General features: G+C 37.9%; 1 protein-coding gene across 1 annotated transcript in view; it reads right to left on the reverse strand.

Moving 5' to 3' along the window:
- CNTNAP2 (contactin associated protein 2) overlaps positions 1-26,388 on the reverse strand; it is a 1,162,992-nt gene that overhangs the window by 796,752 nt on the left and 339,852 nt on the right. The window contains exon 2 of the mRNA XM_055806132.1: positions 20,196-20,306. Within this exon, the coding sequence (XP_055662107.1) occupies positions 20,196-20,306 (111 nt within the window). The remainder of the gene's footprint in view (positions 1-20,195; positions 20,307-26,388) is intronic.

Raw genomic sequence — 26,388 nt, forward strand, 5'->3', positions numbered from 1 at the left:
AACTTCAGTCTTATCCTGGATTTCAGTGAAATACCAAAGTTCTACAGAACATTTAAGCATTTTTGCCTGACAACAGTATCTGTTCTGAGAGGTTTCATCAAGCCACATTTTGAATAGTTTTTTTTTTATTCCTTTCAAGTTTGCCTACAGGACTTACACAGTGCAGGGGGCTGAAATCTGGAAGTGAGATGCTCCGACATTGTTGCTGGCTTATGCCTCCCGGCAGCCTGCTGCAGGCACCACAGGCAGTGCATCATGATGTTGTTACCCCTGACACCCTCCAGAAGCCTGGGCTACTGGCACCCTGCTGCCCTGCCCGCAGCTCTCAGGGACATTAGTCTCATAGAAGAACAAAGATACCCAATCTGGAGGTATCCACAATTGGTTCAAAGAAAAGGGTTTCCACTTTCTCATCCCAGTTTTGTGGCTCATAACACGTTCCTTCCATGATGGCTATATACCATATATATATATGTATATACACACACCCCATTATACCACCACTTATTGGCTTCTCCTTGGATCTTGACACAGAAGGTTCTCAAGCACATGCAGAGCTCAAGTTTCCCAGGATGTGTGTATTTGCACGCAGGCACTTGAGAGCTCTCCCTTCACTCTCTCCATCCCTCTGGTCTCTCTTGTGCTTGCAGCTCTGGCTTTCCAACCCTACACACCACTTTCTCATTCAGCTGTTTCCTCTGCTACATTAAATTCAATTGAGAACCAAAAAGACAGCTGGGGGCTGAAGCACTCATCCTGCGAGGAGAGGCTGGGGGACCAGGGCTTGGTCAGCCTGGAAAAGAGAAGGCTTGAGGGGAACCTAACAGCAACCCCCAGTACCAGCAGGGCAGTCATCAAAGAGATGGGGGCAGGCTCCTTGTGGAAGTATGTGGCAGGAGGATGAGAGGCAATGGATACAAACAGACATGGGAGAGATTCTGGCTGGCAATTTATATATATATGTGTGTGTGTGTGTATATGTATGAATATTATTATTTTTTGTTTGTTGTTTTTTGGGGTTTTTTTTCACTATGAGCACAGTCACACAGGTTGCCCAGGGAAGCTGCAGTCTCTGTCCTTGGAAATTTTCCAGATCCAACTGGTTAAAGGCCTGAGCAACCTGGTCTGATCTCAGAGCTGAACCCTGCTTTGGGGAGGTGGCTGGACTGGAGACTTCCTGAAGTTCCTTTTAATTAGAATAAGTTTATTATTATAAGAGTAGCTTATTATAAGGGCAGTAGATTGGCAAATATAACTACATCAAGTCAGCCTAACTTTAATTAACTAAGCAGATAACAGAGTATAAGCAACACAACAAAAAACTTTCCACAGACAACAGGATGGAGGAACACTCTGAGTGAAAGTAGCTGTTAAATACAATTTTTGCTTATGTTGAAGTAAAATTGTATGATCTGGCTGTCTTATACACGTTAAGATATTACACATTATTAGGATAATAAATGGACCTTACTTCCTAAATGCTTTTCTACACTCTTTGAATCACTGTTCACTCAGAACCTCCAATCTGTGGATGCTCAAACCTTTCCTGAAATTCTGTCAATAAACTTGATAAGGTAGGTGGTATTTCTGCTCTAGCAAACGACTCATTACATTTATTTGAAATAATCTTTAATCCTGATTTTACACATTTACCATTCTTATATTTTACTTTTCTTTTTCATTCTGTATTGCATAATCCTCATTGACAGCTATTTTGTACATATCATGGCAACACACTAACTTGCCATGTGATATTGACCTTTACTTACTCATTATATCACTTGATTATGTATTTATATAAAATTATTGGTACTGGGAAATCTTACTCTTCTGGAATAACCTCCACATCTTTTCTGAATATATAATTTTGAGAAGTTACAAAGTTGCCAAAATAAAGAAAAAAACAAGCCAACCAACGAACCCCCAAAAAAAACCAAAAACCCCAAAACACAATCACAACCAAAAACAAAGATTGAGAAACATACAGTGTATTTCGTGAGCTCATTCTGGAAGAAAAATCAGGTAAAGGGCACAAGAAAATCAGAAAATTAGACATCAACTTTCAAACTTGTTTTCTAAAAGCAGTTATGTATAATAGACATGGATTTGAAAAAGAATGAGATTCTAATATACTAAAAGCAAAAAAAAAAGTCTATCACAATGGATTTAGCAGTAGTTTCACAATGGACTCAGTGAAGTGGGAGTAGAAAATATTTTATCTTCCTCCAGTAGTCATTTGCTAGCATCATTGGACAAATGCTATAGCCACAGAAGTAAAAGCAGATTAAGCTTTCCCTATAACAGACACAACACCATTCTGCTGCCTTTTCCAGTACTTTGCTACAAGGTAAAAAATTCTGAAAATTGTGCTTACAGTCCATTATGTTGAATAGCATCAGTATCTGCACAACGACCTTAGATAAGGTACCACTGTATCTTCTGGAACCAGTCCACAAGCTCAGCAGCGTGCAACATCACGTGTCAGATTTACCAACTGACTCTGAAACTGGAAAGGCAAGAGTCCTGTAATTCAATATTCATCAAAGATCAGGAGAGGAAATTTCCATACTTGATTCTTAATGGGTAAAAAGAATATGGCAAAAATATCTTGGATACAAGGTTCCTCAGGCGATAAGTTTTCTATACACCTTTATTTGCAGACTAAATTATCTGTTATGTCTCTCCCGGCACAATGCATGTTTGGATCATAGTCCACACCTCAAGACCATTACATTTCTAGCTCTTGTCATAAAAGTCCTTAAATGCACAGTAACTGAAATAGTTCTAGTTGCCACTGATTTTGTCAACCTTTGTACAATTTTACCTGACAAATTCATGTTCTACAGCTGTGCATTGCCAAGCACCATGGAAAGCGACCTAAAACAGCAGCTTGTGCCATGTTAACATCCCTGGAGCTGCAGTCATCAGCTGAAGGATTACCTTCTAGTCAGAACATATTGTGTTATGCTTTATCATGCTAGATCTGCAGTGACAAGTTCCTTCTAAAAGAAGAAAACACTGCAGCTGAGTTTCTGAAGTGACAAGCTTCAGGAATCAGGCGACTGCAAAATCTCCACACATGTTGCAGCATTCCAAAAACACAGCAATGCTTATTACACCATTTTCAATCAGGCTGATGACTTGCAGTGTATACTTGCTTAATGCCTGCCTAGGATTTAAAAATTAAATAAAATGCAAAGATAAAGGTGCCAACAAAATGCATGATCCAAAAGCTACCGAAGTCAAAGGGCGTCTTTTCACCAGCAGCTTTCAGATCGAGCTGTGAAATATGTCAATGCGCTCTGTTCCTGACTACCACCAAAACCACCGCAGGCTGCCAGTGCCACCAGCTTTTAAATGTCAAACAGCCTTTCAAAACTTTCCATGGTGATCTCTGTCTTTATGATGTGATGCCTCCTCCCATTAGCCATGAATATTTGTTCTTAGAATCGGAGGTCATGGAAATAGCTGTGACACAGAGGGTACCAGCACTGCAATAAACTGAATGTCTTTTTTTTGAGAGAGTTAAAGCACCATGTGACATCAAATGCAAACAGCCACTAAAGATCAGTCTTTTCCCCTGTAAGAGGATCCTTTCTATGGGAAAAAGCTTTGTGAGAAAGCTGAAGTTCTTGAGCTTCTCCTCCAGAGAAGGGAATTAGCTTTTTGTACCTACAACCTGCAAGTATCTTTATACATTTTTTTCCCCAATATGCAAACATTAGAGTACTATTAAACTGAGTTTCTGGATGCTTCCAGGGTTTTTAGTTATCTGTGCTAAGCCACCAATAAAGAGACTGAAAAGCTGTATGACAACATTATTTCTTTTATAAGGGGGTAACTGCTATAAAAAGCTAGCTTTATCATTTGGAGTTTTCTTTTTGCATTTGACACAAGCTTTTCTTTGAAAGAAAGCCTTAGATAAATTGTTGAACTTCATTTTATAGGCTCATCTATCTTTCTAAGAAAGGAAAGTTTGATGCTCATTTCTGTATTCTAGAAGCATATTCTATACTTTCAAACACACCTAGTTAAAAAGAACTATATAATCCCTCTAGGAATAAAAAGAAATCAAATGTGGACATGGTACATTAGCTTAATAAAATCCAAGAAAGACATTTACGAACTCTCTGGCTTGAGGGTCCCTTTAGGAACAAACACAAACCGTTGTGTTTTCTACATAATCTTCCTTCACTAACACTATCCACAGGAGAAAGTGCATCACATCCCTTCAGTCTGAGCCAGACGGCGGTATCCAGATCGCAACTACTTTTTAAAATGTGTCTTAATTTGTTGAAAGCGGTTCAGTGAATTAGCTCTACAGCCACTGCATGGCAACGTAGCTTTGTTCCAGCAGACCTGACCTCACCTTATTCTTACCTTATATGTTTTCCATATAAATGATCAAGAAAAAAAGATTGACACTCCCTCCGTTAAATAAGAAAAACAGAAAGGGGTGTATGTGCTAAACTTGCCTGGGAAAATAACAGAATTTAGGGCCCCAGTTTTCTTATGTACATTTGGAAACCTCTTCATCTCTTTTCTCCTCTTTCTACTTTGATGTAGCCTCTTAAATTTTAGCTCAACCCTGTTAAATTTCCCTACATAGGTACAAGTTTCTACACCTTTAAAGTCCTTTGTTTTAATTTGTGAGGTGTAGTCAGTTGGAGCCTGTTTTAAATACAGCTTGTCAGAAAGTTGCATATATACTCATTTTAAACTCTGTCAATACTTACCAATACTGCTAGTATTGATCAACATAAAAACTAACTCTAGGCATATATTTTTTTTAATTAAGATTTTATAGACCCCACATCCAATGCATTAAAAAAACCCCTTTGTTTAGCTGGTACTGTTGATAGTTTAAAATCATCCATAAAAGCAGCTCATATTCCATTTCCAGTTCTAACATTATGTTTTTAAATAATGCTGTCAGCATCTGTTGGGACACTATTATGCCATTTGTGTAGTCTTGTAGTATTCTGCATCAGAAGATGGCATCAGTAACATTGGTCTAATGCATGAGGAGAAGGCAAGACAGTTAACAGCACCACCTCTGCTGGGCAAAGGACTTCATTCTGTAAAATGCTAACAATGACCTTCTGCTATTATGGAAAACTACTCCTTATGTTTAATTGGGAATTTTTGAAGTAAACCAGTACATTTATATTTATTACAGAGAGCAAAGTGCATAATTTAATTGCTTCCTGTAATGGGTTCTAGCACCTTGAAGGAAAGCTGAAATCACACACTGCTGCTCATTACTCCTATCAGCAGCATCCTGTTCTTTCACTGCAGTCTTTAGACCTTTTTAAAGTTCTTGGCATAAATTTACAAGATAAAAGCTATGATTATGGCCTTCAATTTCCTTGCTAAGTAATGAACTGTAAGTTTCTGAAATCATTATAAGCCTTTCTATAGCTCAGCTTTTAGCTGTGTTTCATGAGTCACGTTAGACTATGCAGACCATGTATTTTTGCAGTTACACAGCCAGCTGAAACCTTCCAAACATGAGGCATCAAAACTTGTCAGTAGCTAAGGCCCTAAAATGAGAACACTTCTGTTTTCAGGGAACAGAAGGCAGAGAGAAATGGGAAAAGCTCTTTTCAGGTGACTGAAAAGGATATGGCTTAATAATTCAGATAACTCTGATACTCTTGTCAAACCAAAGGCTTTATTTACATTGTTTCCTTATCTCTATTAATAGATACAAACCAAAAAGCTCTCAGGAGCTTGTTTGTAGTTTTTACTTCACAGCCCCAACTCTGTTTTTCAACAAGCTCTGGAGCTATGCCATTATGATAAATCAATTTATTTTAGGGTGTCCCCTGTCTTCTGTCTTACTTGCAATGAAACTTTTGTGCCTTTAAACTTCCCTGCCTTTGTACTGAAAGTGTTGCAACCATCCCTAAAATTGGATAAGCCTGTAGAGTTCCCCAGCAAACCCTGTCACTATGACTCTATGGAGGGACCAGCTGTAAGAGACCAGAATAAAAGCATAGGAATTGCTGTATCAAACCTAGCAATCTAGTAGCTTTTCTCAAAGGGTGCCCAACACCATGAATTTATAAGCAAGGTGCTCCACCCTCAGAGTACCCAGCTGTGGAAAAAATGTTCCCTGTGAAGGGCTCAGTATAACTCCTTTAATTAAAGCCTAGCAGAAACTGGAGAACTGGAATGGTTAAATCATTTATTGCCAGTTCCTACTCACTTGATGCTATCTCTGCTTTGATCCCCACCTATTTTAGTCCTTCCCTGATGACTTTGGATGTGGCTTATCAAACAGCATTACTGGTTGTCAGCTTAGCTGCATTTTACATTGCTTACTGCTCCAACATAAGAAAATAGCTAAAGCATAATCACCAGTGCATTTAAAATAATATACTCTGCATATAATATGTAGAATTTGGTTTTGCCTTGAAACTAGACGTTCATTAAAGAAGCTTTCAGAGTTTGCTCACAGTAATTGGTCTCATATTTAATAGCTTCTTGCATCTCTCAATAACTGTTATTTTTAAAATTTGGCACACAACTTTTTCTTCCTGATACTTGAGCACCATTTTGGCCTAATTTAGAAACTGGTTAATCACAATTGGAGGAAATAAAAACCCCAAACCAACCCTACAACAAAGCCCCTCACCTGTGAACCAACATGTACAAGCAACCATCATCTCTGTGTTTGGGGTGGTACATTCACCCCCTGCTCTTCAGGCTGCTCTAGGATTTCAGGATTTCTTGTTAAGCCTTGTGTAACAAGTTGGGCAGCAAAGAGTCCCTGAAGCATATCAGGAACTCTTGTGTGGTTAAGGTGGGGATCAGCACCACCTGACTGTACCAGGAACTCCTGTTGCCTGACCAAGGTGGGGAAAGAAAGCAGTAGTAATCAGTCATCCCCTGGGAGCCTTGGAACATTTCTTACCTGAATCACAGCCCAAGTGGAATGATCTCATTGTTACCAGAATTTTGAAAATTCCAGTAATTGCTGTCACAGATTGTGACCAGGGTGGAAGTTTACTGATGATGAAAGCCAATCGCCTTGTGACCCTGTAAGCAGCAGTCCTGAGCGGCACCCCCCTCTGAGCAATCCTGGACCACTAGGCTGCAGCCAGCATCCCCCTCCGAGTGGAATACCTCTCAGAGCTCACCAGCTCTCAAGTTTGCTTTGGGAGTTGGAGAAGTTTATACATATATATCCCTATATATATTTGTGTCTGTGTGTGCACATGTGTGAATTTAGATACCTCATAGCAAATATAGCATAAATGTTGCTATCTCAGACCGGTAATTAAGTCGCTGTTGTGATTGTAGTCAATCCTATTGACTCACTTTGTAAACATTAAATTAATCAGTGATTAAGCACTGCTAAAATCTTGTGATCCACCTTAAAATGTGAGCAAACCTTAGACTGCTGCTGGACCAAAAGTCGTGTAAAAATTCCATCTGTGGTGGACTGGTACTTTTACACATGAAAAAAGGACCACCTTTAGCTGACATTTTGGACATTGGTTCTTTAGGCAATCCTAATTGGTTACACATGTAATCATTTAGGTACAAACTCTTGATCAAGTCTAAGATTGGACCTAGACACACCTAAGCTCTATCAGGAGTTTAGAAAGCAGTGGGGTCTACTGTGACTCAGGAGGGTGTCCCTTACTCTTTTTGCACCTTCGGTCTCTGTGTCAATCATTCTAGCTTGATTCTCATTTTTCCTTTGTACATTTTGTCCATGTAGTAAGCAACAGAGTGAATCCTGCCATCAAACTTTGCTGAGTTGCTCTTCTACAAATTCATATAGAAACAATTTTGCTAATACCTTTCTTTGATGATGATTCTTTAACCAAGCTGGACCACTCGTTCCTGACAGTATTAAGAATGTGCTGTGGGGGGTGTTGCTGACCAGCTGCCAAAGTCAGCAAATTAAATAATCCCAGTACTGGTTTTCTTGCAGATTCTTTCTCTGCCACAGAAAACAAGACAGCTGCCTGGTACTGAAGAAAGCAAAACAGTTCACGTACTGTCTCTCTCAGTACATATTAAAAACAACTCTGCTTCTGTATTAAAAAACCCCACACCTAATTTCTGTATTTTCTGCGTTTGGCAAGATATCAGCTAAAACCCTCTTGGTTCAGTACTATGCTATACCCAAATGTATTTCCTTCACAGCAAAAGCACAATATTGTTTCCCTTGGAAAAAATCTCGTTTACTCCTCTTTTCCATTGGCCAATATCACCCAATTCTTCCCTTAAGTCATCTTCATGTCAACCCAGTCTGTACTAGCAAAAGCTAAGCAGCTAAGGATAGCTATTAAACAAATTATGGCTGCTCCTTCCTGATCTATAAAGCTTATGTAATTAATAGAGTCAAGTGCCTATTTTTACACACTATAGGTTCCTTTGATCCTTACAAATATCCAATAATTTCTGACAACTTTTTTACCCAAAGCAGAACTAGCTCACTGGGAGTAAAGTGCCTAAAAGCCAAGCAGGAATGCCAAATTTGACAGTAGCCAGTATTGCAAAGCAAAGACATCTAAAATACAACTTTTTGAAAAGCAGCTTTTCAAGGTTTCTTCTTTTTTTCACAGCTTATCAAATGTATTGCCCATGAATCTCAGTAGAAAAAAAATACCTAACATTGAGCAACCTGAAAATTGGGCCATTCAAACAAATTTTGTAATAAATAATAGAAAACTGTCCTAAAAGAGATAAAAATCGTCCTAGAAGCAGTCAGAAAATTTTAGGGCTCTGAATGATATTATTAGTGATATTTTGTTGTTTCCTAGTTTCCCAACAAACTACCAAAGACATCCAATACAGATCAACATCATCCCGTGTGAGCAATACAACTACCGCTAAACAAATAGATCACTTCAGAAGGAGGAAAGCTATGGTATATAGCCAGAGGAAAGGGTTAAACTACTACTGACATTTCTTCTGAAGCTTTCTTAGTTCTTCAGCAATCTCCACACAGAGGACACAGAAAGTATAACAGCTTCTAAAAATATTATCTGAGTCAGCATAACCAAACTTGCTTCTTAATTGCACTGAGTTTTTCAGCCTATAGTGTTATATTCATCTGCCATTCAGCACAAAGAGGACTCAAATCCAAGCCACAGTGATAACCTAATAAAGGAAAACTATCCTTTCTTACTCAAGGGAGGGATTTTCTCTTTCTCAAAAGCTTTGAGCAGGATCTATACAATACTCCACAACTCACCTCTTCCCTTTGCACCTTTACCTCGCTATACAAAGCTGACATAAGGCTGAAGCTTTCTAAAGAAAGGGATCTTCAGTATGAGTTGATGCACTTTTTTCCCTATTAAATGAGTGTCATATTTATCAACGCTAATTAGCGTTAATGTCTTACAAGCGGGTTAAAAAATAGTTTTATCTAAGAAAGTGAGACAAAACAAAGTGAAACCAATACCTTATCCATGACATAGGACTGGAGCCCAAGTCAGACTCTCCCATATCCAGAGGTATTTTTTGTGACTTATGCAGTAACTCACATACAGTACAATAGTATTAATGTTCTGTCTTGTACCGTGTAGCTTAGATTTGCTTGTGAATAATCTAATTGTGAAAGCTGAAACATGCATAATAGCTGCACTCTTCCATCCTGCAGCAAATAGCCTCATTTTATCACATTATTTCTTTTCTCTCTTTCAGCATATTACTGTACTAGGAGGTTATAATGGCAGCCAAATAGCTCCCATTTCTACCAGCATTTATGCTTGTTTATGACTTGTTTGGGAAAGGCAGCACCCTGGCTGTGCTCAGAGGAGCTGCCTACCAATTGCACTATACCCATCTGTGTAAGGGAAACCTGCATTTTTTCTGCAGGAGAGGGTGAAACAGTGTCAGACAAGAGGCACCTGCCTTGGAAGCAGCTAACTGCATTTTATGTACACTCACTGCACCTTAGCCTCAGTTCCTGAGTCTCAGGCACCTCTGTATCTTGAACTGAAGTATCTGTAGACGTAACCTATCCTAGGATCACCATCAGGCTCTGCTACTCCTACATATACAGGACCTGTTACAAGATGTTGGCCAGTTTTCCCGTGCTGCTGTGTTCTTTTTTTTAATCCTGCATGTTCCCATTGATCTGTGTGAACACGGTAGCTCCATTGCCTGAGGAATATGAAGTTTTCTAATCCGCTTCTTAAACGTACCAGCTGTGGTGCAGGCAGGTTCCTTGTGGAGCATTGCATTGAGGAGGCACTTAGCAGAGCTTGAATGTGTCATTACTACATGGTTTTCAGCCAAAGTCTCACCCTTTACATTAACTCTAAATTGTAATTATAAAGCACGCCAGCTTTTTAAGTAGGAAAAAAACTCAACTCCTTCTTTTAAGAATTGGAAGTACACATTAGAGATCATGTCCAAAATTTTTAAATCGACTCATTATATAACTTAGTGCCTGATTTTCAAAGATGTATGTCCTTCTGCGAAAAACTGTCCTTATGCAGGCAAGAACCTGCCATCGGCAATACTCTTTTTGCACTAACACCTATGCACCATGTGAGTAATACTAACATCTCCATGTACAGGTGACATTTATGTGAATGTAAACTTGATGAATGCATCTGAAAAAGCAATAGAAGTTTAATGACATTTAGAAAGGGTGTGAGAACTTTTAGCAAATGTTACATGTATGGCACATCCATGTGAAATTTGAAGCAGCAGGCTACAAAGAGTAAGAAAAAGACTAGATATACTGTAATATATATAATATACCACCTGCCTGCAAAGCTCAGGTATAAACTTGTCAACCACTCCATCTTTGAGACCATTAGCTCCTGCTCAAATGCAAGTAAGAGGGTTTTTTGAAGTATCCTTGTTAACTTTTAAAGCTTTTTTAAAAAAGTATCCTGAGCAGAGCTGAAGAGCTCACCAGCTCTGCCTTTTCAAGAGAGCATAGTGGTGAAACCGGTAAGAACACCTAAAGAAATTTCTTAAGTTTTTAGAGATTAATATTTGAGAAACCTTCAAAATAAACTTTAGGCTTTTAGGATAGCTAAGCATGGCTGAATTTGGCTACTGTGGGGATAAACGACAAGAGCTGCACCAATCCCTAAGTCCAGGAAAAGTGTGTCTGTGATACATGGATCCTGTCTGTGCATGAGACTGCCTGCTCCCTGCCACCAGCACCGCCAATTCCCTGTCAAAGCCAGCCACTCGTTAGCTTCAGAAAAATACAAGAACTCAGCGAAGTTTTGTCTAAAAACTGCTGGCTGCTCAGCAGAGACAGGGCAGCCCTGCTGTCCTCACATCCCTGCAGCCCTCGGCTACTGCCACTTGCCTCAGTCTCCAGCTGGACTTGGAATTTCTGCCTCTGCCAAAGGTTGCTGTCAAAAAAGTTTCACAAAGTTTGAGAGAGTGCTCAGTATTATTTTATCCTCCTCCCCACCCAGACATGTATTAAATAAGCTGATTAGGTATTCTGAACGCTTCAATTAACAAATTAGTTATAAACTGGAAAAAACAGTCACACTTTCTGCATTTGTCGGGCTATGGTAAATTAACATAAGCTAATGATGCTTTATTTTTATCCAATTATTTCAGCTTCACTTTCCACCAACTTTGTTTCTTGGATTGTGTTTTAAATGACAAGAGTGATGTTTTCCCTTTTAAAAGTTACTTTTTCAATGCACCAGGCTGACCTAGATGTACACTGGTAATATTTTTCCCCTTTTTGATGCTTCTTTTCCCTGTCCCTGCCCAAAATCTGCTATCTTCTTACAATGCATGTTTTTTCCTACTGCCCCATATATTGCTCCAGAGACTAAAAGAGCCTGTGGTTTCAAAGGAATGAGCTAGTGCAAACATTTTTATTTGTAATTTTATAGAATTCCTTTCACAGAATGTAAATATTTATGAAAAATGTTTCATTAGGACCAGATCATTAAAGTACAGAAAACAAGTGTTCAGGTCAACTGAGTGGCAATCACACCTGTCTTCAAAACAGATACACAAGCATTCAGGAGCTGAAGCGAGTTGCGTTACAAATAGCCTAGCTATTTATTTTGAAACAATTTTGAATAAGCAACATTGATTATGTGGTGGGATATGAGGCAGATGAAGACATACAGAAAATTTGTACGAATCCAGCATCAAATAATTGCTGTGAGGGGACAAACGCCATTCCTAAAAGCTTGGGTTTGCTTTTTTATCTTGTTCCAAAAAAAAACTTGCAAATGATGAGCTGATCCTGAAGTATTTATAGATTTGAAAAGACAAAAACCCTCAAAGATAGAAGTTAGTTTTCATTTACCATCATGGGTAAAAATGCTTTTAAAGGAGCTATATCTTGAACTGCATAAAAAACCAAAACAACCAAAAAACACCCAAAACCAGAAATAAAACAAAAACACACACAAAAAAACCCCACAAACAAAACATCAGTTACTTGTGACCATTCTAAACCATTCCAGAAATACTGTTGTTTATACTGTAACACAATGTTATCTCCCGTGCAAACATGTTTTCAAGGTTGCATTAATAAGTGAACCACAAGGAGGTTGTTTTTTTTCAGCCATGAATAAGTAGTTTTCCACATTTTTTTAAATGAAAAAAATAATTAATAGGTTACAATGTGTAATTTGCTCTGACTTCTGATCAACCTCAGTTGATCTACTATGTATTACGTGGCAGAGTTTCATCAAATAAACTGTATTGGATTGTATAACATGTGTTTATCTAAAGCACATATTTACAGAAAGGGAACTGTTGTTTATTTAATTATTTAAAGGCCACCATGATTTAATTATTTATAAAATCTTACTCAGCAAGATCTTTCTTATAGAAAGAAAAAGCTAAGTGGATGATGCTACTCTTCTTCTCATGGCTGTTACTGTTCTTTGATTCTACTCTATCGGTTACTCTTAAGTGCTTCCCTACTTAGAAAAGACAGAATTCAGTAACTCGGGCAGTGAATTTACAACCACTGGCAACTCTACAATTTTCCTCCAAGAGGATTTTAATCAAAATATAATGAGTTCTATTGCATACAAGCATTCTTAGTGTGCCCAAAGGTCTTGTCAACACAAGGAGATTGCAGTATTTATTGCGATGATCTATGGTGTGTTAATTACTACACGCTAGCTCCCTTCTGTCTCTATTTGGACAATGTTAATCCAGAGTGAGCACCTCCTTTGATATTCACATCCAAACTAAATTCCTGGCAAGTCCAACAACGGGACAAACCCAAACATGTCACAGAATCCAGGCTGATGTTATCCATTCCATTTACATTCCCTTTGTCAAAAGAAAAACTAAATCAAATCTTCTCATGCCCCATTATAAAAAAATTAATAAAGAACTGGAGAAATAGCAATAGTGGTTATGCTATTGGAGGTTTTAATAGACGTGCCAAAGAAAGCCTAGACCAGGTGTCCCTAAGATTTCTTCTAAGGTGAGGCTCTCCCAAGCATTTTTTTTATATTGGTAGAGCTGTTGCAGAACAGATATAGTTGACTTACTGGGAATGATTTGGGCAATAAAAGAATCACATCCCATTATAGATAAGTTCTTGCATCTTACACACAGATGCCAAAACCAAAAACTCCACTGAGAAAAAAACTCCAAAATATACTGTCTCATTGACACCTATGCCAACACTTACAATTTCTGATGCTTGTCTTATAGGCACATCAATAATTCTGATAACAGGTCAAGGTCAGCACCCTGATTAAAAAGCAACATGAGAGCTTACGTAGGGGTTACATATTGGTGATAAAGGGACTGCTTTCTGAACATCAATTGGTCAGAACTGTTCAAGAGAAACTTCCCCTCCTATTCCATCATCAATTTTGTTGGCAGCTCCAGATTCCCCCTCAATACTGGACTTGAAAAAGAGCCCTGGTTCCCAAGTTTCTTCTTCTTTATTCTACTGTGCAAAGATAATTTCCATACATCTAAAGATTCATTATGACCTTCATACTTTCACTGTCTGCTGGGATTATTTCTGAAGTTCTGAGACTCTGCTCAGTTTCAAGCAGCTTCCAAATCTATTATATAACATTACATTATATTAAAATAATGTAGAATTTCTTCACTAAATTAAAATGGTATGAAGTGGATGATGGGCAGCATTAATTCTTGTACTAGTGAGAAGTATAAGGTCCAATAGCTTGGGAACCATTAAAAGGAAGATGGATAATGCATTATATCAAACATGTGCTAAGAATCCTCCTTATGATGTGATGCAGTCCATTGATTCTACTGATGGCAGGTCATAAGACTACAGACCTTATCACCTTGACATCACATATGCAAAAGCTACCATAGATAGATTTTTAAAAACCTCTAGAATGAGCTAATTGAACACTGTCCTCTGGTGCTAGTTTAGTAAGTTGGTGGCAATATGGACTACTTTTACAGGAGAATAGGTGTGACAAAAATAAAAAGAAACTGAATTCTTTTTAGCTAGTCTATGTGTTAAGTGCTGTTAATAAGTTAATGGCATGTATTTATATGCCAATATGAATGAATTGTGACTCAGTCAATTTGACAAGGAAAATTAAATATTTTCAAAAGGTAACACATTCTCATATATCTCCAAATATTACATTGGATCATTTAATAAAATTATAAATGTTTAGGCCTTTAAGAATGGCATCCAAAGTAAAAAGTTTTAGGCTGTTATAATATTCACAGATTTAACAATGTTTGCATATATTTAGATAAAAGTGATATTGGCAGGAACAAAAAAAAAAAAAAGCCGTGTACATTTCTCCTTTTTTGTGGTGCTTTGTTTTCTCATATAAGCTACAGATATTTCATAAATTAACTGTACAGTTGTTATCCTGGCACTGGACAACATGCAAGTAATCTTTATAATTAAAAAAATATGAAATAATAATAAAATACTGCATAGTGTTAAAATTTAGTTGATTAAACTACTGTTGAAACTGTCTTATTTTCAAAAGGATACTTTGATAGAATCTGACCATAGCAACCCTTGCCAGAAAAGTTGCTAATTAAATGCTGTTTAGCTTTTTAAGTCCAAGCTTTTGCTTATGAGCCTTTAACAGAAGTCCAGGAGTCACTATGTTCTGTCTTCCCCAAACCTACTCTCACTTTGCAATTCATTGCATCATGCCAGCCTCTGCGCATGTTTTGCCACAGCTGAGGCTTCCAAGATTCTTCACCCCTCCTTTCTTTGCAGCCCTGATGGGGACAGCAGCAATTGCTTCTCCCAGCACTAACCCCAGTTAAATCTGTTGGTGAGTAGCAGCATAGTAGAGGAACTACCTTTCTTGGCTCACAATGAGAAAAAATAACCAAAATAGTGTACATTTTCTGGGGCCTCCTTGTTCTCTACTTCTTTCCACGATGATAAGTTGAAAGCATTCAGCTTCCTTTTCACAGCTGCTCTGGCAGAAAGCACCAGGCAGGCAGGAGGAGGAAGGCAGCCTGAGACACACCTGGGGTGCTCTGGGGTTTTGTGAAAGAGGGAGCTGGCATCAAACCCACACAGAGCATTGCACCCCCGGGCCTCTGGCTCTCTGGTTACAGAAACACAGATTCATGGTTGTCACAATTACATACATCAAAGACTTACTGATGTAGAAATTGGGGCTTTGCATTTTAATACATTTTGGTATATAGTTGCAAGAGACTGACAGACATGCAGCTAACCAGGTAAGCACTGCATATATATTTTTTTCCCCTACAATCAGTATTTTTTTCTCTAGGTAATAATAACTTCCCCCCCCACCCCCCACCCTGCCCCCCCCCTCCAAAAAAACCCAAAAACCAAACCAAAAAAACCCAACAAAAAACCAAAAACAACAAACCAACTCAGGATACCTTGCTTTGCTTTGCCTATCAAGAAATAAAGATCAGAACAGGAACAAGAGGCAACACAGTAAAACATGAAGCACCAAGTAAACAGATTTGGAGAGGTTAACTTTTATAATCAAGTTATATTCTGTCCCATCAAATCTGCATTTCCTTAGAAATTAGTGTACTTACTAATCTGTAAGTCAGCAAAGGCTTACAGGGCTCCAAGTAGACAGCTGTGGAAAATGCAAGATACTTCCACATACTGACATAACAAAAAAAACCCACTACACATACTCCCTGGAGGCTAAGTTTCCAGATCAATGCCATTCCATGAAGTTTTAGTTCTGTTTGCCTAGACCACTATTTGTGGCATTTGTAAACAAAGTGAGATCAAATACTAGCAATAAGTTTGTGGATGCTTCAGCTTTTGAAGGCTCCTACAACCTGCTGAAAATATTAAGCTCTTTGATGTGCACCTTTCCAGTTGAAACATTTACAGCCAGAAACTGAACCAGAACGACAAGAGTCACAACTTCAACCCTCTTAATAACATAATGCGACTGTTCAGTAAATCAGTGACTTAATCAATAGAATCAAGCATACTATCTGTTCTGCTAAGAGTTTTGCAAGGTTACAGTGAAGTGCCATGAAAACGGCAAAGAAAAATATAATAGGATTGGAGATTAGAATTTTCAAATGCACATTTCCTTAATTTAAAGGGTCTGGGACTAGAGGAGGGGGAGTTCTTTTGATTTAATGATTTGAGCACAGTTTAAATTGGTTTAAATAGCACATTTGATTTGGGAATCTATTAGCTGATAAAGACTCTTTGGAGAGGAAAAAAAAATGGATTCCCTTATTACTGGTTTGATTAGTAATATCTGTATTCCATGTGTTGTCAAATGGCTCAGTTTTAATGCAGAGATATTTTCCATCATTTGTAGAAACAGAAGCATAAACACAGTGAAGGCCATGTTCCCATGTTAAACACATTGCTGAATTCTGGAGTACTTTTACTGGCGTTAGAATTAGGGAAGCAACATTAGGTAATGTACATACCAAAGCTTCAGTTTTGAAAAGTACATATGCTAAGCTTCATAGTTATTAACAGATGGAGAGAGACAGCCTAAAGAAGTTGCTATTTAAACAAAGAGATGCAACTAATTTTCAAATGACCCTCTGACAGAGAAAATTAAACAAATGTTTGATTAATGGCAGCACTGTAGATCCACGTTGCTAAAGACACATCACTAAAAGAAACTTCACTGTAACAATTATAAGGGTAAGGAAGGTGAGGGTAAATATCATTAAATGAAAAAAAAATAAATTCCAAATGTCTGATTTGCCTTTCATTTACAATATAAGTAGTCTAGTAATATAAAAGGAGAAATAGTCATCTAAAATAAATTTCAAGACCCTGCCCACCAAGCTGATCAAAATTTTATTTTTCAAAGTTATTCTAGTGACTTTTTTCTGGTTTAGAGCAGGGAATAGAATGCAAACAAACATAAATGACCAGGTACAGCAGAATTCAACCTAAATGATGGGAGGTGTTTTAGAATTGAATTGTTCCTTAACTTCTTTCATCTGGCCAAAAAACAGTTGAGAACACAAATTAAGGGACACAACAGCCCACCAGAACCCACGCTCAGACGTACAGCAAGAGAAAGAACGAGAATTACTAAGAGGCATGTCACAAAATAAAGGCAACACCAGCATAAAACAACATCTGTTCTCATTCTGAAGTCTTCTCCTAAACTTTTAGACCCATATACAATGTTATCTGCTAGTCTGCAGGCCTAAATCCAAAGAAATTGCCGAAGTTGCTGACAGGCCACGGGCTTTGCATCAGCTCAGCAGGGCTGCAGGACTAGAGCTTGTCATGTCATATTGTCTCTAAGCTCATCTTCAGCTTCTGTTTAGCTCATTTAGTTGTCACAGCGATTCTCTAACAACCAGGTAACAGAGTCTAAACTGCTTTACCCTTAATGTCGCTTTGTGATTGCACGGGCTAGTGACTACCAGTATAACAATTTTGATATTTCTGTACCTAAAGCAGACATTCTGCAGAGAACAAACTATTACCATAGAATAAAAACATAGTGTAGAGAACTACAATCACAGGATGATAGCAGAATTATTGAAAGTACAGGAAAAGGTGGTACCAGAAGGAGCAGGGCTACAAAGCAACTCACCAGGCCAATTACTAGTCATTAAAAGAAAGACCTGGCTACAACTGTTTTTAGAGCAGGTGGGTGAGGGTGGGAAACCATAGATCAAAGAACAAGAATCCTACACATGTAAGACACACATACAAAGAATTCAGACAAATGGGATTGCAGACTAATAACGAAAGATCAATGTCAGGGCCCTGAAGGTATCAACAGCCCATAATTGCCCTACCCAGTGGATGACCCACTCCCCTGCTTGGCCCCATTTCAGCCCCCAGGCTCTACCTGAGCCACATCACAGCTGTATCCATGTCCAGCCCCATCCCATGTTCTGCCCCAACCCCTGTAAGTATAGAAAGTCACAAGTTCAGCTCCAGCCATGCCATGGCCTTCCTGGCCCCATCCCTACACAACTGGGCAATGTCCCTATACCATATATTATTCCCAGGATACCTGTCCCTGCTTCCGCTGCCTGTGTGTTTCTTTCTTGTCCTTTAGTCTGACCAGCAGGTCTTAACTCATCAGTTTTCCTCCCAGTAAAGAGTCTGGGACGCTGACAAGGCACTGCAGCCCCCACCCCAGCTAGAGCCATCTACTATAAAAATCAGAGCTGCTGTGATGATGCAAGCATAACACCAGGGAAAGGAAGCAGGCATAAAAATTCTGGTTTAGCATTGAGAATTTTCTCCCTAAAACTTTGGATTCTTTGTTGGTTTTTTGTTTATTTTGCTTATTTGTTTTTGTAATAACAGCCAGTACAATAAGTATTTTTTGATTAAAGTTACAATTAGGCTAACAGTAAATTCATGGCTTTGATCATAAGCTGTGGCTTGTTGTGTTTGTTTTGGCTTGGAAGCTGCACAAACAATAGTAAAAAAAAATTGCGGGAGAACTTGACCAGCCTAGGCTATAATTTTGATGCAACAAATTCTGTTTTTAACCTCAAAGTGTTCCACCATCTAATCGTATTTCAGATTTTGTTTGCAAACACTCAAAGACAAAAGATTGTTACTTTTGCTTCCATGTTTTCCTTGGGGGTTTGGGGGTTTAGGGTTTTTTTGTGTGTGTTTTGTTTTTTGGGCTTTTTTTTGGGGGGTGGGGGTGGGGGTGTTATTGTTGTTTTTATTTTTTGGCACAATATGGTATCCAGTCACGAACAACATAATTCCTGAAGAAGCAGGAAAATTAAAGCAGCAGTGCAAATAAGCCAGCATTCTAGAAGACTGGTGTTTTCCCATTATTATAGATCTTCAGGATTTAGAAGACCGAGACACTCTAGTCACTTGCTCTCTCTTTTTCATCCCTACAGTAAAAGTATTTCTAAATTCTAGGTTCATTGAATCAATTCATTATACCTTTGACATGTATTTTTAGGACAAAGATAAGATTTTGTTATCGATTTACAAGAATCTGAAATTTTAGATTTTGACTTTTAGATTGATACTATTTAGAAAAAAATAAAATCAATAGTATTAAGAATATTAATTTTCTGTTAATCTAAATTATCATGCTTAAATGTATAATTTATATGCAATTAATTTAGAAAGTGATATCAAAATGTTCCCTATAAAGACAACTAGAAATATCAAATGCTGTTGAAATTCCTATACATGAAGACAAAAGCTTGTGCTCAGACCATGAAAAAAAAAATATCCTTAAGGATATAATTAGACCAGGTAGACCCAACTTATGCACCTATTCTTCCAACCACAAAAACTGAGGTGGCTTTGTTACTTCTGATCAATACCTCATTGCACTAGAGAAACACATACAAAAGGCAAAGTTCCTGTAGTGCTAGAAAAAACTGAATGAAAGCAGTCATTGCTAGGGTGAGAAAGAAGTTAAATCAACAAAGCACATCAAAGCTGTTTAGTTTTGCTCCAAAAACCATGACCTTGCAAAACTTCATTGACCCAATGAACACAGGTACAGCCTTTTAACTGAAGTCAATTACACAGCTGTATTGCATGACTCCATTGACATTAGGCATTTGGCCCATGCTGCTACATATTATTAGCGATATATTTCTCCCTGTGGTGCAATGGAGTGCAATTACTGTCACATAAAATAAAATACAAATTCATTCCATTTACAAAAACGGTCTGTCAGACAGCAAAAACCTTGTTAAAACAAACATAAGCAAAAATATCTTACATAAAAAAACATTTACATATTAAAAATGTAATATATTTTTTCTTGGAATACATGAAAGTTAAGGTGGAGAGCACCCCTTACCTCCTCGCTTGTTTAACTTGGCATACCCTGGAGCATAGCTGCTTGTCATAGATGATGAACTGCTGAAGGAGGAGTGGGGTAATGTTGACACCAGAGGTTCATCACACTTTTCTGAAACACAAGAAAACAGATTCACTTTATGCTGTTAATTATTCACACATATTAAGGAGCAATGTGGTCTTTATTTTTCTTTTGGGTAATAACATAGCCTTGTCAGCTTTGCCCATGTGGAATGCATATGGCCACAACCCAACATTTCTGAAAAAAGACCCCAAAATAATAATAATAAAAACCCACAAGAAAACGACCAAACAAAAACAATAACAAACCCAAGAAAACCAACAAAAAGCCCACACCAAAACCCAACAAGAAAAGCCACAAACACACTCCCTGACATGAGAAAATGACGACTTCAATGAAGGACACAATTAGGTAATGCCAATTCCTAACCATGGGCCACCACTCTCCTTAGGGATACTATAAACAAACAAAAAAACCTGCCCTGATATATCTGGAATGTATTTGGTGACATGAAAACATAGTGCTAAAGATTAGTGTTGTTATGAGAGCTTCATAAGAAATAGATAAGCTATAAGCTTTCACTTCTGTAATAGAAGCGCTGATAACCTGATATTTATTTAAATTAAGGTACATTAATAAACGTCTATTAATTATCACATATTACAGACTTACAGAAAAAATATTTCTGTTTTTAAATATAATCTCTATAATCTATTGGAGTGCTTCACTTCTACTTTACTCAGTAGGAAGAAGATTAATTTGGTATTAGCATCTAAGATAGAAAAAGCTGAGATCAGAATCTTTGCCTTTCTAATGAAGGAAAAAGTTTAAAACAGATCTGCTGTTGCATGAAGTGATGTAAATTAGAACAGAGAGACTTGGCTTTTAATATGTCACCTACTTAGGTGGTTAATGTACTGCCCCCTCTGTTGTTGTTTTTCCTGTTATTTCAGCAGATGGGTGACATACCTGGGTTAAACTACTCGTTTACATTTCGGGTATAACCTGAAAAAACCATAACCTACACCAGCCAGCTTAACCAATATCTTTAAACACATGCTCTGCAACAGAAACTCTGCTAGAGATAGAAACACCTTCAGTTTAGGTGTACAGAAAGCATCAGACCACCCCTGCTAGGCAGCATATTCCATGCTCAGACACACAGCGTTGGCTCAATTAGAAAATGGCCATTTGGTCAGACTGGATCACACATGAAGACCAAATTAATCCTACCCTCAAAAAGAGGACCTTAAGAGCGGGGGAAAAAAGGATTATGACTGAATTAAGTCACTAATAATGCAGCTCTCACAAAATTTCCAGTCTCATGTAATGAAAAATAAAATTACTTTCACAACAATAGAAACAGAAGCACAAATATATAAGACCATTTATTTTTTTCATGAATCAGTACTTTCATGTTAAAAAAAAATGAATTTCCTTTGCAAGTCTCCAAGAGTTTGTTAAGGGAGAAAACAAAATCCATACCAGCACACAAGCACAGGCAATTACTTTGCACCGAATTAAAGGACAATTCCAACAACCTTAAAGTTCACTGCCGCACTACTTAATGACAGAATTTTGAAAGGGGAAGATAAATGGTTTTAAGCATTACTGTTTATACCCCAAGCCAGCAGGATGGATTCCCCCCATGCCTGTTGTGGCTGCAGCGGTGCAGCAGGTCACCCAGCAGCCAGGCAGGCTCAGCGCTTGCGCGCACATCACACCACCTCAGCCGCATGCCAGGGCTGCACAGGCCCACTCCCTGGCAGCAGGGCTGTGGCATGAAGGCCTACATTTTAATACCCTGAGTGCCAGGCTGCTATTAGATCACTCGCCATAGTGCAGGGCTAAAGCTTATGAATAGAAGTGAGCAGAAGCTAGAAGTACCCACTGCAAATTTTGCCCTAAATGCCATAATCACAGAAAGATAGTTACCTGACTCTGTCTTTCTCAAGTGTGTCTCTGTTTTTCTCAAGTATTTCTTTACCAATACCATATTTTGGTAGTACATTAAAAGGAGCTTTTCAACTTAAAGACTTAGAAAAAACTGCTCTCGCTGCCACTTCATTATTAGCATTAACTAGCTAGAGATTTGAAGTCATTTGTCATTAATTCTGTTGTCTAGGTAAAAACAGAATGGAACCTTTAAAAGTAGAACAACACTCAAGCAGAATTATGTTAAAAAAATATGTAACAAAATCTCTTTATAGCATTTTCCTATGCATATCCTACATGATATTTATTGTTATGGAAAAAAAATAATCTCATTAATAATGAGAGCCAAGGTTGAACATGTACTTTTGTTTAGTTACTTGGTGGGATTTTTTTGTTGTGGGTTTTTTTTTAATTTTTATTTATTTATTTTCTGTATTTTTAAAGCAAATTATTAGATTTCTAGAATTTTCCCCCACCCAGATTTTCATATTGGTACGTGGGGGGTAGGGTGGGGACAAAAACCTGCATCTTTAAGAGTTAATATTAAAAATAGAAAGATTTAGCTACAAAACTGTTTGCTACTTATGTGGTTTGGTTAATTACTGAATATAATGGGAGGCTACTGGTCATGATATACTGAAGAAAACTTGTCAAACAAGAGCTATTCCAAATTGCAACAACAACAGCAGAGCTTTTAAAAAGAGATAAAATATGAGCAAAAGCTTAATTTCTGCACCAAAAAAACCCCCAACCAACCAACCAAACAAACAAAAAAAACCAAACCAAAAAACCCCAACCACAACTTAGAAACACCACAACAGCTGAAAAAACACATCTCTAAGTAGTAGAAGTTTGTCAGAACTCCTATTCTTTTACAGATCATAGTAGCTATTGAGAAAATCTCCTCCTTTAGTTTTGACAGCTACTGTATTGGTGCTACTGTTGATGAAACTATACAAAAGGAAATATAGAAAAACTTGTCTGGAAAGAGAATTAACTTCTAAATCATCATCCCCTGGTACAGCCTGCCTTGGCTCTACTTCACAAATCCATCGTCTCGGATTCAAGAGACTAAGGCAAGAGAAGCTTGACATAGCCAAAAAAGAAAAATGAGATCCCACAGGGAGTATCACTCTGTATTTGCCATTGCAGTCACAGTTTTTACAGACAATTATTAATGTGCTTTATCTGGTGTATATGGGCTTTCAAAGTGTTGAATCTGGACCTCTGCTTTCTTAGTTTGGTTGGAATTACCAACGCTGGGCGGAACCAAACACAGTTGATATGGTTTTCCTTCACTGTCGTTTAGAACTGCATTTGTTTCCTACACTGTTTTGGGATAGTGACTAGTAAGCTGAAAAATAATAAAAAAACCCAAACTTCACTTTCCCATTATTTAATAAACAAACTCACCCCCCAATCTGCCCACTCATTTAGGTTTCACCATAAAATATAGATTCAATGAATGGTTTGAGTTGGAAGGGACCTTAAAGATCAGCAGGTCCAACCATCCCAACAGGCAGGGATGCGGGCCACCAGCCCAGGCTGCTCCCAGCCCCGTCCAGCCTGGCCTTGGGCACTGCCAGGGATGGGGCACCCACAGCTGCTCTGGGCAGCCCGTGCCAGCACCTCACCGCCTTCGTGGGAAATAATTTATTATCGTACATGAGTTATAGGAAAAGATTATACCTCAAATGAATAGATATTAAAAAAAGATATTAAATGTCATCAATAACTCATGACTTTAGGTCCAATAGAACAAAAGTTAAAAGACTGCTTACATAAGCTAATATTTCTAGCCCTGTATGAAAGTTCCCTTAAATATATTGCGCTATTTAAACTTCCTTCATAACATGAAATGCTGTTATGCCACAGATTTAAGAGGAAAAAAAAATCCTTGGGAACCTTTGGTTCTTTCAGCAGTTTTAGTTATTTCCTACAGAATCCAATTTTTTACTTACTAAAACCAGAATCATATATACCTTCCTGTTACTGAGATATAATAGCTTTCCCCATATAAGTCAATGTACTGTGCCCTGTTAATCAATTACAGAGCACACTCTCCTGCCAGCATCTTAGCAGCAGAGAAATAAACTCTCCTCCATCCCATTTATCTCAGTGATGTATTAACATCCAAGCCAGCTTAGGTCCATTTAAATGTTAACTTCCTGAAGCAAAACCACACTTCCACTCAACTCTGTTCAGACAGAACGAACTGGTAACTTTGTCATTGGTATGATGACATTTGCTACTCTCACCTCCTTGTTCAGAGGGAAATTACAGTACCTGTCCATCAGAAACAAGTTTCCTTGAGATTCAAATAATTAGATCAATAGAAGAAAGGTCACCCAGTGTCATTAAATACAAATACAAAACCTCTGCAAACCACAAGCTTAAAATTCCTCAAGACCTAAAGACTATGGAAGGGAAGGGCTATGATGACCTTGCTCTGTTCTTAAATACTTTCTCAGGCATCTGGCTATTAGAAACCAGGTACCAGGTGAGACAGATCTTTTGTCCTACCAAGTACAGCCTCTCCTATATTGTGGTGTTGACACTTAGCAAAACTAGATAAGTATACCTGTCCTTTCCTGTTTTAAAGTCTATTTCTAGTTTATAATTTATTTATATAGACTTCCCATCATGATGCCTAGACTAAAGAAAGCGTTGTCTTCTGCTTTACCTGCAATTGATTGAATTCCCACTCAGTCCATGACCTATTTGGGGAATAGGGACCAAACCATCTGAAGGGACACGTGTTTGTAGCACAAAGCAGACCATACACACGCAAACTCTTGATTTATCAACCCCAGAGATTATTAAAGCTTAATCCTCCCTATACCAGTGACTTCAATGATTTCTGGTGGGCAACACAAAGTAAAAAAACCTTGATGCTTTACTTCACAGAAGTCTGTTCAAATGCTTAGCATCCTGATCGATAAACAGGTCACCTGTAAAGTTGCTGACATATCTTATCAAAGCAGCCTGAGTAGATGAAAAAGACAATCTGCAGTTCCTCTATATCTTCTTGTCATTTTTATCTAGTAGTATGTTAGAATGCATACAAACTATACATTTGGAAATTTTAAGAAATGGGAACAGTACACACAGTCACAGGTGGGTTTGATTAAGAATTTGAAGTTGCATTGGAAGATCTCTCAGAAGCTCTTGCAAAGATTCTGTCATCAAAATAAAAAGAAAGCCATGTACAGTGCTTCTAAAAAAGAAAAATATTTGAATACTGATAAGTTGCACTCATCACATGGTAGCTTACTAAAAAGGCTTTTGAAGAACAAAGGCTTCCCGTCATTAAGGTCCAGTGTGCACTAAGGAACGGATCTTCAAAAAAAGCTATCAAGCTCAAAATCCACAAATTTACCCTTTCTCCAAAACCTTCAGGCAAGATTTCCTATCAAAATGTAAAACCCTGTCATCATTTTGCTGTAGGATACCAGCTCTAAGACATAAACATGCTGCCAGTAACAACTGTACTGAAAAAAAACCCATATATGATATTCAGAAATTAAGAACTCAAAAGCTGATCAACTTAGATGCAAAAAGGCAAATGACTGCAGTATCAATGTGTTCTGAGTCTGGAATTACTCACTAACAATATAAAACAGATGAGTCAAGCTGAAGTATCATTAAAAAAAGATTTCAGCAAAAAAATACACAAAGCCATCGCTTTCTGACCAAAAAGCATTCTTAATCATTTCCCTTTTACACAATATTTTCACTTTACAAACAGAACATGTACAATACAAAACCCCAAAATCGTAACTATTACCAGTATACCCAACTCATTAACTATACCACAATTCCTGTCAAGTGCAGGCAAAGAAAGTTTAAAGCAACTTCTAATCTTCACTTGTAATGCAAAAGACTCCTGTTTTAAAATATAAATTCTAATGTAAATGTTGGGGAGCAAGGGAGAGAATCGTATCATCTGGGTTTAATTTGTACTGTGCACTAAATGCTAGTTATCCTAAACACATTTCCCCCCTCCAATTTGAATATGTAGAGTGATTTCTCTGTAGCGTGCTGAGGAGAAAGAATAAGCCACCAAACACTTCTGAAAAGCAGTTGTGAGATTGCAAGGGCACTCCAGAACGTGGATAAATACGTATGGGAATTGGCATATCTCCAATGACAACCAATAGGAATATTAATGCAGCTGTTTTGGATTGCAGCATATTACTATGCTGAGACAGCCTTACTTTTCATATAGCATAGGCAA

The sequence above is a fragment of the Falco peregrinus genome, chromosome 5 (genome assembly GCF_023634155.1).
Source record: "Falco peregrinus isolate bFalPer1 chromosome 5, bFalPer1.pri, whole genome shotgun sequence".
NCBI classification, from domain to species: Eukaryota; Metazoa; Chordata; class Aves; order Falconiformes; family Falconidae; genus Falco; species Falco peregrinus.